The sequence below is a fragment of the Scyliorhinus torazame genome, chromosome 9 (genome assembly GCF_047496885.1).
Source record: "Scyliorhinus torazame isolate Kashiwa2021f chromosome 9, sScyTor2.1, whole genome shotgun sequence".
In the NCBI taxonomy this organism is placed as follows: Eukaryota; Metazoa; Chordata; class Chondrichthyes; order Carcharhiniformes; family Scyliorhinidae; genus Scyliorhinus; species Scyliorhinus torazame.
Genome location: NC_092715.1, coordinates 202175595 through 202188728, shown reverse-complemented (window position 1 = coordinate 202188728; position 13134 = coordinate 202175595). Strand labels below are relative to the sequence as shown.

The 13134-nt window shown below is 36.9% G+C and overlaps 1 protein-coding gene across 3 annotated transcripts in view; it reads right to left on the bottom strand.

Moving 5' to 3' along the window:
- zcchc7 (zinc finger, CCHC domain containing 7) overlaps positions 1–13134 on the bottom strand; it is a 387489-nt gene that overhangs the window by 170799 nt on the left and 203556 nt on the right. For all 3 annotated transcript variants that reach the window (XM_072516987.1, XM_072516986.1, XM_072516985.1), the window contains exon 3: positions 1482–1525. In XM_072516987.1, coding sequence (XP_072373088.1) covers positions 1482–1525 — 44 coding nt within the window. The remainder of the gene's footprint in view (positions 1–1481; positions 1526–13134) is intronic.

The following is a 13134-nucleotide window of genomic DNA, read 5'->3' as shown; positions in this document are numbered from 1 at the left end:
TACCATCTTTCTGGTGTCTATGAGATAGGACTACACTGAGTGATGCCTTAATCCATTAGGACATCAAGTGAGCTGAAGTATCAAATATAATTCAATACATATACACAACATCTGACCAACACAGAACACACATTATAGATTATTTTGGCCTTAGACTGACACACTAAACATAAGTCATTGAAACATTATGTACGAAGAATGTTTCCACCACAGTCAATCAAGTCACTTAAGAGGCAACTGTCTTCAAATTACTGTGCCATTGGCACTATTGCACATTGAGCTTTTATTGAAATACAGCAACAATGGACTTGGTTAAATTTGAATGGTAATCCCACCACTAAATTGTTGCTTAGAAGTCAGCATGTGGATCATCTTCAGTCTGCCAGCATAGATGTATTCTGTCTCTAGCCATTTTCAGAGTTTGTTTATCCTGCATTCAGTTGTCTTCTCGTTTTAGGTCTGTATATATTCAATTGTGGGCTCCCTTATATTTTCTGTTGCTTCACACTTCCTTTGCCCATTTCCTACACTGTTGTTGATGATACCCAATTTCCTATCTTTTATTCCCCTATCCCGCTGTTATTATTCAATAGTTGCTTCCCTGCCATCAGTTCTTCCACCCATTGCCAATCTTCATGACATACAAAGGATTTTTAAAAAATGAAGAGAAGTAAAAGGAACTGAAATCAGAAAATAAAATGTCTGGAAAATATTAAAAATTAAATGAAAAATATAAAAATAATGTTGGGCCATGATTGTAAATACCCAAGATTGATAACAATAACAAGAGAAAAGCAGAAAAATATCAGTAAAAATGAGTAGAAACAGAAAGACAGAGAAGGGGGCTGGGATGAAGATTTTTTTTAAAATACACCAGCAAATATAATTTGGGTTAATTTTTCATTGTAAGACGCTTTTCTGGGTTATGACTAAATATTTTGTCATAATTTATCAGTGGACAGTGTTCACATTGAAAACTCAATAGATTCTTCTAATTTTAATACATGTTACTTCACAATGTTTAATAATCCAGCAAATAAATCACAACTACAGCTTGACAGAAGAATCCTTGACAATACTGAACTATAAACTATAGACTAATATTTGTCATAAACAGAAATCTCAGACAAATCATTTCACAAAATTATTTTTAAAACAGCATATTTAAATATAGTAAAAATCCAATCAAGCAAAGCATTACAAAAACAACAGTTCAGCCATTAATTTGCACTCATTTCTAGCCAGGTAATGGTCAAATTATGGTTAGTGTGCATCACAGCTTCACATTTGATGCTGATGAAATCTACCAAGCAACAGACACTGCAGGCGACATTACAGGAATAGAAATGGGTTGATAGTTTGTTCTTATTACCATTAGTATTTTATTACAAGTTTAAAAATTAGCAAACCTTATAAAAGTACTTCATTAAACAGGAAATGGCCACCACATTCCTTAATGAGCTCATTTTGAAGTACCTTACCTTTAGGTCTTTTTCACAGATCAACCAGTGTGTGTGAAGGTCACCTAAAAATAAAAACACTCATTCATTAAAATGAAGTCCACAATTTAATTTAATTTAAAAATTGGTAGGATTCATCATAACAATAATTCCTATTCAACATTAAACTTGAAAATCTCCAAATTATTAAGAAAATACTTACCGAGGTTGGCAACATTTAACTTTATACGTAAATTTGGGAGAAAATGTGAAAAAGGAGAATAAAAATATATATTTTTTAAAAAAGCTTTATACAGGCAGCAGACATTAACAAAAAAAACTTGGGTACTAACTTCATATTCAAATATTTTATCATACAATATTACAAGTTCAAACTTGCAAATCACCTTTCAAATCAGCAATCACCTTTCAAATCAGCTTATTTTAAATCATAAAATAACAGTTAACTGAACAATTTGACCACAGAACTGACTTATTGCCATTTTGTACTCTGATATTTTCAAGTTAAGAGATGAACAAAAGCTGACATATTTTAAATTAAAGTACAGAGAGCAGAGTTCAGATAATTAGAGACAGCCTACAAAGGAATGAGTGAAAGATACAAAACAAAGGCAATTTTGATTGCTTTCCATTTCAAAGTGAGAATTTATTATTAAAAAAAAACGACCAGAAATATTTTGATATGTATATTATTTAAAAGCTGTGGACCTAGTTCTGTGTATGTCCATTATGCCCACAATATATGTAGTACAATTATTACTACCATTAAACTGCTGGTTTTATAGTATACTTAACTAAATAAACCAATTCATAAAAATACCATACACACAAGTATAAATGTTGCCAAAAAAAGAGTAATAAACTAAATCTCCGGATTTAAATGTTGAATAGTATGAATGAAGATGATTGTTTACTGGTCTTAATATCTGTATTAGCTCTATATTTGTGACATACTTTGGGGGCTCAAATAGCAATAGAAAAGCATCCAAATCCAACAGGCAGCAGAAAATCCGGAAATGAACATATTTGGCTAATGCAAAGCCAGAGTCATCTTTGCTGACAGCATTTACAGTATTTGTATTGATAAAACTGCAAGAATCCCTGGTGTGGATGGCACCCCAAAGTATATGTAAACAGATCAAATGTTTGGTGGTGTCCCTGAATTGTTTTGGTTTAAGAGAACCAGCTCTCATTAAGAGTCAGTGAAGCTAAATTATTACAAACCAGAACCCCTATTGACCTATGTCAAAAATATTGAAAAACCTATCACCACAAACGATGTGGCAAGTACTAAAATTGACCACTACTAACTGCATGTTTCAACAAAATATCAGAGTAAACAGTTTGCTACGATGGAGACCAGGGGGCAGGGGTGTGCGAAGAACGAGACATGAATTATCACAACCGTCACAAGGGTGCATAATCAGTTGCTGCTTCCTGGACCACTGTAATTCATACACAAATGAACTGCTACATTTTTTTATATACATGCAATTATTTGGTAATTTCCCCACCTGAACAGAAAGGTCTCCTCAAACCAACAGTATCTATCTCATTTGTTGCAACAACATTTTATAACCAAATCACTGTTATCATTGACTTGAGTACAGTGTGCATTTGTTACAAAAATTGCCACTTATTTACAATTAAGAATCTCTAATATTCATATAGATCTTTCACCACTTGCTTTTGGCAACAGCAGAATCCTTTTGTCTTCACTATAATTTTAAACATTCATGAACAAATAAAACAGGGAGATCCTGAGTGTGGCCTGGTATTAATTAGCCTAGTTTCCATAAATTTTTGGAAGACTTGCGTAAAATATCAAATTGTCTATGTATTTCATTTTGTTCAAAAGTATTTTTACAAGGAAGAAAAGAATTACAAAAGAGAGTGGTAGAATGTTCCCGTTCACCAATTTTCACTACTGACCACCAAAGTGTTAAAGGGAAACAGTACTTCAGCACAGTGACTCCAAACGTAAATGCTACTTAGATGAGAAAACACCATTCAGCCTTGTCTCACAGGCCATCACGTAAAGGCAAAAGTGACTGCTTTTTGAGCATTAGGATATTCAACGCTGCTTTAGCTTCTGCCCTCTCTTGAAGCCAGATAGAGAGACGGCAATGTGACTCTGTGATTGCTGGATGGAATTAATAAAATATCACAAAATAAAACATTTTGGATTGGTTTTTAATGACTATTTATAAATTCCTGATTTTTTTTAAAACTCTGATTTTATCACTTCAAGACAAAAAACAGAAGCAGCTTTGAACAACACTTATTTATAACCTAACAGCCACAGGAAGCTCACATATTTACAAAACATAGAAAACCTACTTAAATCGTAGTATCAAGTTACCGCAACCAAGAGACGTTCAGAGGCTCATGTTTTCAATTCTCATATAAATTAGCATTTTTCATAAATAATTATTGTTTCTTCTCCAAATCACTGCATTTGTCATTTTTAGCACCTAAGGAGAGCCTGAGCTCTTATCCTTGTTCCTGCCCTGCTTTTTGCTGGGTTGTCCATGGCCTTGCTGGATGAATCTTCTGAATGCTCTTGCTGGGGGTGGCCTCCCCTCTCTCTTCCACTTGCTTTTTATTGTTGACATACTAAACTGTCGGGCTACATAGAATTAATCTTGCCTTGGAAGGTTTTAATTTTGATCATTCACACCCACAGATATTGCTGGTTCTCTATATTCTGTATACAATGTTCACTCGGTATCATTAGAATCAATTGCGAATCAAAAAGAGACAAAGAAGTTCAGCGTTCAACTGTTTCTCCGGTCTAGTGGGCAAATATTCATCGCAAGGAGGCCTCGGAAGGGCGGCTGCTCTGTCACTTCTCAAGATTTCTGCAGAGTCTGGGCTATGTATGAGGCAGATATTTGCAACTTTGACATTATATCATCACATCTGATATGAGGATATCATGATGCTTCCTATCTGGATGACACCTTTGTCAGTATATGATTGATTATTCAGTAGCAGTAGCCTCAATCTAATTGATCGAAATTCCCTCAAAATGTAACATTTTTTTTAAGTAGTGAAAAATAATATTTTTTAAATGTGCAGCATTGCCAGAATTAAAATTGTGATTTCCAGGCTATACAAAATGCGCAGCACAACACATCACGTAAATAAATGATGGCACAAAGATTCACTTCCCACTCCCAAGTTCCTGATCTTAGTTGCCTTGCTAATTTGAGTCAGCACTTTATACGGTCAGGGAATCTTAACTGAATGCTCTTCTCAAGAATCAGCTCAGGAGCATTATAGGCCAAGGCCAGGGACTAGGCACCCAGCTGATTTTTTTCAGTCACAGGTGGAGAGGTGAGAATGGTATGACCAGAAGAGAAGAAAATCTATCTTAGAATGATTGCTGGCCCATATATTATATGTCTTCACGTATGAAAATATTTCATTTTATTTGGACAAGAAGCACACGTGTGTTTTGTTGATAAATATTTTCAAGAGTCCTGTTCATCATTGCATACGACTAACTTTTTCAGAAGGTCCCACCCGATACCATTATTATATGTTCATTAAATACAGTTAATATGTCGACAGATCTCCAGTTACTGTAATTTGCTGCATCTGTAATGAAGCATGGAGTAAATGCAGCCTTGCCTTCACTAACTAGCAGTCTGTGTCCAGCCTTTCTGAATGTATAAGGAAGTATTGCACAATGGCTTCTGCCAATCATACAAGCTCAACAGTACCAAGCATGAACTATTGCACCCTATGTTTTCATCCACTACATTCAGTGCTAAATGGCCCAAATATTTTAGGCCATTTTGATCCTTGCAAAGTCCTAATTTTCCCTGGATATTAAACAATTTCTCTTGGAATTTCACCTGCATCCTGATTGCATTTGTTTAAAAGTTTCCGATGGCTATTGTTTCAAGATTGTTTTAATTGTATCTATTCATAAAATGCTAAACTAATGTTAAATATGCTGATTACACCACAACAAAATGCAGCAAAGCAAACATAACACCCTGCATTTCTTTTCCACAGTTATATTTGCTGTGCAAATTTTTTAAAGCAGGGCTGCAATACGAGGCTGCTGAGCATGTTTATCTTGAAGGTGTCAAGTATTAGCTGCAAAAAAACCTGCTACTTGTAAAAGAAAATTGCAGTTTGATGAAATGAGTTATTATGAATACATCAGTATTGATGTTGGTTGACAACCAGGTAAAAGGTTACTTTAACTAGCAGAATCCCACTGGAAACATTTCTATTTGAATTTTTAAAAAATTGCATTCAATGGGTCAGAATGGGGAGAAAATATCAGACATGTGAAGCATGTCTCTTTTAAATCATTCACAAACCCAGACTTGATCACTCAAAATTCACTTTTTAAATGTTAAAATGGAAACTTTACAATCTTTGCTACTTTTCAGCATTTTCCCCAGGATTTTATTTAAAGTACATTATTTGCACAAAAAACTAAATTTTAGTTAAAACATATCATAATGTACACTACTTGCAGGATTTCTTTTTAAGAGTACCAAACTGGCCACCGACCATCAGTAATTCTGCAAAGCTCCCCTGCAATTTTAGTCTTTATATTAACATAGATTTCAGGCCAATAGAAAGTGACAATCTTAATTCAAATTTTGGTACAGTGGAAAAATGCCACAGCACTTCCCTGATGGATTAAGCCGAGTACTTCAAACTGAAACCCTCAGAGTGATTATTTATCTTTATGTGCTGCAGAAAACAGCCAATTCCAATGACTGGCTAAGTTTGATTTTAAGGTTTAAATCTGGTTGGTCACAGTATGTTTTACAGTTACTGTGCATTATGCTTTGCTCTTTATTAAGCCAAATGGAATTGATATATATCATGGTTATCCACCTATTGCTTCTTTTGATGTCAGCTTAAACAATTTTGGGAAGACTATGGAGACACTTTGATCCAATTTTCTGAATGGAATTTGTTAAGAGTTAGAAAATCATTTAATTTTCTGCACAGCAGGATAAATTCAAGCCATTCTAAATCATATTGAAAAAAGTGTCTAACTAAAAACTCTCAAATAGAAATAGTTTTGCCAGTTTCTTCAAATGAAATAATTTGTTTAACACTCTCAATGTTTCGAATAATTGTATTAATTAATATTGCACTAAGGCCACCGTGTCACTCTAATTAGAAAGTTGCAACCTTTCATCTGCAACATCCATATTGACCAGGAAACCTTTTGTCGACCCACTGTGTTTACATGGGTAAATATTTATTTCAAAATATCTATGACAATTTAGATTACATGCAACAACATACCATAAAGTTGCATAGCAACCGAGATTGCCAAGTTTGTTTCAGTAAAGGAACCATTTTCTCCAAAAGAAAAGGTATATAAAGAGAGTATAAGGCCATTATGGCTAGTGCTTCTCTTTCGAACTTTCAGAATGCAACTCTGGCAGGTGAAACAGGCTGCAATCTTTGGTCACGAATTCGGTATCATCTCAATGGTCCATTATTGGTTTTCATTGATTAATGTGGCAAATTCCCATTGGTAAAAATCAGAGTTCTGATTGATTAAGACATTGCCTCATGTAGTATAGGTACAAATTAAGCTTCTAAAGTAGGGCTTTGTTGTGGATCTAAACAACAAAGGCACCAAATTTAAATGTGTCAGTTACTGTGAGACTATTTAAATATCTATATTCGGGGATCAAAGAGAAAAAAATGAAAATACTGGAAATCAGAGTTGAAACTAGAAATATTGGAACGACACAGCAAATCTCCCAGCACCCGAAGAAAAAAGCCCAGTCTCAGTTTTGTGTATCCAAGATTTTCAGTCTCTCTTTTTTATGTTTCTATACATATAATTAACATTGATTTTTAGTTAACGAGCTCAAAACAATTTTGATTTTAAAAACAGTTCAACAAACAGATGTGTTTTGTTTTTAAGAGCAGTTCTATATTTGACCTGGGCTAGCCCATGTAACTGTACGGGGCCGGGCTTGCTTTGGACCATCTTTTTAACTCGGAGGATTAACTATATCTACACTGAGATGGGGTAATGTTACAAGTTTTGCACCACAGAGCCTTGTGCATCAGTGTGCGCATATAGGAAATTTGGAAAAGTTGGAAAATCTCGTATTCACATTTCCAAAATGTCCAGTGGCAGGTGAAGTTCCTTGGTACTAATAAAAGCAATCTACACAACTAATCCTTCTTTTATGAAGCAGGCTAAAATAAGCCATCTAAAAAAACTGCACACTTAGAAGTTAACAAATTCGACCCTTGTTACAAATGCATGACCATTGCATGAAAATCAGTCATTTTCTTTACAGTTGTTTCCTCAAATTGTTGACAGCTACCAAAATGAAATTTTATAACTAGAAATTACTTGTGGTTAAATAAAACAACAACTGATAAGAATAAATTCTATTAACCGAACTACATCAGCATGTCAGAATAGATAGTACAACATCACAGTTACTGAGGAGTGGCAAGTGAAAACCAAATTTGTATCTTACATGTTTCCATAAATCTTAGCCCTTGGTTTTAATAATGCTAATTACTGCATGGAACAATTATTAGTATAGAGCATTTTTAAAACCAAAAAGCTTTCTATTCATATCTATGGTCTCATTACAAGTGGCTTTAATAATTATTTATATTACATGTGGCCAAGTATTAATATGAGCAATAATAATAAAGCACACAGTTACTGGAAGAACAGTAGACAACTGCATAAGATTTTACAAAACTAATTTTATTGTTGGATCATTTTCAATAAGCTTTTGACTACCATTAAGATTTAAGCATCACAATTAATGTTATAGACAGATGCACCTCCATGTGTCATGCATTTTTCTTTCTAATGCCACAAATTCATCTTCTTGTTCTCATGCCATGTAGATGTCACTCGGCAAGGCACGTGCATAGGTTGCATATAAACAATGCAAGTCAACTCTTAATATGTGCATTATCTCTCATACAATAAACTTACCTCTACGTAGCCCTTCCACAGGAGGTTCCAACTGACATGAGGAATTTACCAAGTGAGAAATATTATGCCTAAAAAATTAGTATTACCATCCCAAGTATAATTTATTACATTGCTTAATTGAAAATTGGTGATGAAAAAAATATTTTGCAGTTCCATGCACATTTCATTTTTTCATATTCAATGTTCTGCTGACACAAAGTCTTTCTTTCCCCCAAAATGCATTAAAATAATGAAATAGGCGGATTAAAATGAGCAATCCAACCAATTGGCCAGCTAGCTTTTGGTGTGTTGAATTTTCCATTTTGCTCGGTCAACCTCTATCTTTGATTTCAACCTTACAAAATGGCAAGCTGACACCACTGTACCCTCATACAATAAAATAAAAACCTCTCCTGGCTAACGAGGTTCATTCCACATTCAGTACTCCCATACATTGTCAGATCTAATTTGTAATTTAGGGGTACACTCCATACAACATTACAATTCCATGTAGATGAAAAGCAACTAATGGACTTTGAGGTTTTTTTTGCATGTGCACTGCTCAACTCAACAGTTCTGTTACTCGCAAAATGGCACAAAAGCTATGGGAAAAAACACTTACCTTCATAAAAAAACCTAGCCAAATTATAGTCAGTTTCAAAAATCAGATTTTATAAGTCCTCGTAATCTATCTAATTGTTCAACTAAATGTTGCCCCGATGATCCATTTTTCTGCAATTTTGTTAACAAGAATGGGTCTGTCCACTCACATCCACACCTGACAATCATATAAATGAGTTTCTTTACAAGAGGCTTCGTTAAAAAAAAAGATGAAGACGATACCACCCTCCTGGTACAATGCAGTAATCCCCTAACACTCCTGAATGATACATGCACATGGGTAACTTCCTGAATCAGGGTCACACTGGTTGGATTTGATTCAATTCACTGACTCTGTGTAAAAGACAATGTAGTTCACTGTGTAAACAAGGACAATGTTCACTTTGGACCCACATAAATTAATACAGAATGAAACATTTTGTAATACCATCTAGATGTGGATGTTGTCAATTCAGACTCTTTAAATGCTGGGATATCAAGCCTTTCAGTCTTCAATATATTTATTGAAGTAATATTTTATCTTTTCTTAAAAAGTATGCTGAGAAAATAACTTGTTTAGGAACATATTACTGACATTTGATACTGCCATAAACCACGGAGGTTTATTTTACAGTAATGGGAGTTGTACCAAGTGAGTCTAAGAACCTAGTGCAAACTGTCAATGATTTTACAACCTGTAGCCTTTCATTACATAGTAGGATTCTATACCTAATTATGCACAATTTAAATTTTAGTTTTAAAATATACTACAGCATTGAGCAACAAAATCTAGAATACATGACTAAACTTCAAAAAATGTTTTTATAAAGTTTGGACATTGAAAACAAAGGATTACTGGTCTGCATTCCCCACTTTTACGTCAATGTTTAAAACATATTGACTGTTGGTGTCAAATTCCAATAGTCATGTCCATGAAGACTGATAAATTCAGAATCACTCACATGACAGGGTGGCCTTGGTCTCAAAGGTCAATGTTACATCTAGACAACAAAGTATCATCTTCACTACACATCACTACTTTGGAGACCAAAGAAACAGTTAGTTATGTGCAATGGTCAGTCCATCCACGTAGACATGGGAATTCTTTAAATAGCCCATGTCACTCTTAGGTTTAACATGGGATCACACTTCGAGCTGCTGAATCATTCAGGCACACAAAAATACACGTGCAATGTATTTTCTATATTCATATATTTCCATTATAAGTTTTTTATGTCCACATTTATAATGGAAATGTCTTAAGTAAATGCATCATCCTGTAATTATACTCTCACCGGTGAGGCAGATTTAAAACTTTCGAAGATTGCATAATTTTTTTAATATAAATTTAGAGTACCTAATTTTTTTTTTCTCCAATTAAGGGGCAATTTAGTGTGACCAATCCACCTACTCTGCACATCTTTGGGTCATGGGGGTCAGACCCATACAGACACAGGGAGAATGTGCAAACTCCACACGGACTGTGACCAGGGGTTGAGGTTGAACTCGGGACCTCGGTGCCGTGAGGCAGCAGTGCTAACCACTGTGCAACCGTGCCTCCCCGGAGGATTGCATAATTGCAATGCGACAGGTTTACATAGGCAATTTCCATCATAAATGTGGACAAAGGATACTTACCATGGAAAAAAAGTGTCCAGAAGCATGCACAGATCTAAGATTTATACGCATATATACACAGCATAAGAATGAAATCTACCCAGATATGAATATGCAACTTTTGACTTTTTAAAATTTAGAGTATCCAATTCTTTTTTTTTTCCAATTAATGGGCAATTTTAGCATGGCCTTGCCACCTGGCCTGCCCATCTTTGGGTTGTGGGGGTGAGCCGCAAGCAGTCAGGGGGAGAATGTGCAAACTCCACAGGGACAGTGACCCAGGGCCGGGATCGAACCCGGGTCCTCAGCGCCGTGAGGCAGCAGTGCTAACCACTGCATCAGCGTGCCGCTATAACTCTTGACTTCTTGAAAGGCTTCAGTCAACACACAAAAAAACTAGCCCAGATTAGTGGTCATACTCCTGGACAATCGTATCATCTCCCATTCCAAAACTGTCCCACACTGCTAATTACTGTGACCTGGATTTGCATGTGTTATTTTTAAACACACGTTTCTATATAATTTGCTACTTGCCTAACTTGTTGATCTTACAATCATGATGACAGATAAAAGTTATGAGAAAGATTCTTACAATGAAAATGGTTCAAACTAGAAGAACGATGCAGGTCTTAATTTAAAGCAATGAGATTTTAACGTTTTGCCAACTATCTAAATAAGCACTTGCTATCATTTAGTACATCAATGCAACATAAATTGGGTTTCTTTCACCAGACTGAGATAGTCAAGGTTTTAAAAAAGATTTTCTGAATTTTAAAGCTCTTAAGAGGGTAAACAATTTTTTAGGTTGGCTGGTGAATCAGTAATAAGGGCACATATATTCAGGGATGATAGTGGAAGAATGAAGGGGGAAGTAAGATTTTTTACTCTACACTGAGCGTCATTACAATAGTGAAGTGGGTATGGAGGTAAATTCTAATACTATTTAAATGGAATTGTATATTGTTTGAAAAGATAAAATCTAAAATTATTTGGGAAATAGGCAGGGAATGAGAGGAAAAGCTCCAGTGCATTGAGATCTGCAAAGACACAATGGACCAAATAGTAGCCTTCTGCGAATTCCATGATTCTACAACTGAATTTGCAAAGTAATTATGAGAAAACAAGAACTGGTTGCACAGCAATTATTTCAAATAAAATATGGGGCAAAGTTCTCCTTTTGAGATGTTGATGCTGGAACTGAATGGAGTGTGGTTCGGGTTCCCTTTGGGGCACTATTTCTGGAGCAATTCAGGACATGCTAATGGTCCAGCACTCTATTGGCGCGGATTCCGAGCAATTCCCGACCCAGCGAGCATTCCAATTGCTGGGGCCGGAATTGGCGCCAAAGAGTCTGGCAGCTGGAGCTGTTTTTAAGTGCTCTACCTACCACACACTCACTGCAGCCACCCAGATGGCTCACAGAAGACCTGCCCGCGAGGTTGGGAGTCCACGATGGACCCATAGCTCCATGCCCAGTGAGAAGCGGAGGGACACCCTCTTCCTCAGACTCAAGCCTGCCCTCCAGAACACTGCCTTGGAAGTGGTAGCAGAGGCAGTCAGTGCTGCCAGTCTCACCAGGAGATGACAGGTTGGTGATCCGGAGGGGTGGACGTCACTGATAAGGTCTCTGGCCTGAGAGGGGCAGAGAACCAGGAAGGGTTTCAAAGACCACGGTGCAGGTGTCCTCTGGTTGGGGTGAGCTCTGCTGATTCCCTGCTTCCTCTGCAATGGGACAGCGCTTCTGAGGAGTACCAACACCTGGTGGACCCCTGATTGAGCTTGGCCATGACTATCCTCTTGTTGATACAGCTGGGGTATGAGGGTGTCCAGAGGGGCGACTTGGGTGGCTCCCAGATGACCAGAGGCCTTCTGAGCATTTAAAAGACACAGACAGCACAGCGGTGTGAGCAGACAGGAACCAGTAAGTAGCAGCAAAGAGGGTTGTTTCAAAGACAGACTGTAGCAATGGCAGTCTGAGCCAGGCCACCCCAATTCCAGGGGAGGCACACCAAGTCCATGGACTTGGCACCAAGTCACTACCCCCTACTGCTCCCGGCTCAGGCATCCATCCCCCAGCAAGCCCGACTGCTTTCAACGGGGTTTGTGTTTTTTTAGCCTCCTGCTAATCCCCCTCCGCAATCTTGGTGCCCAGTCCATGTTTGTCAATACTTGTAGTAATTCACATCCGCGAAACATCCACCCGAGAAGATTGGAGCATCGTGGAAGGGCGGAGCATACTGTGTCCAATCCACTAATCATATTTAAATGAATGCCAATGCCGGTTTGCATGGCGCTGCTGGTTAGGGGTGCAAATCTCCTTATGGACACCAGTGAGGGGCAGGAGCATGGAGTTATTTGGTGTCAGGCGCAGATCTCAATTTAGCCAGACACCCGATCCTCCACCCGATCGCAGTTTGTGTTTGCAGCATCGTGAGGCGGAGAATTTTGCCCATGATCTGGAATTGAATACAACAGGGAAAAGAAAAGACCTGTGGTAAAACACAGTAT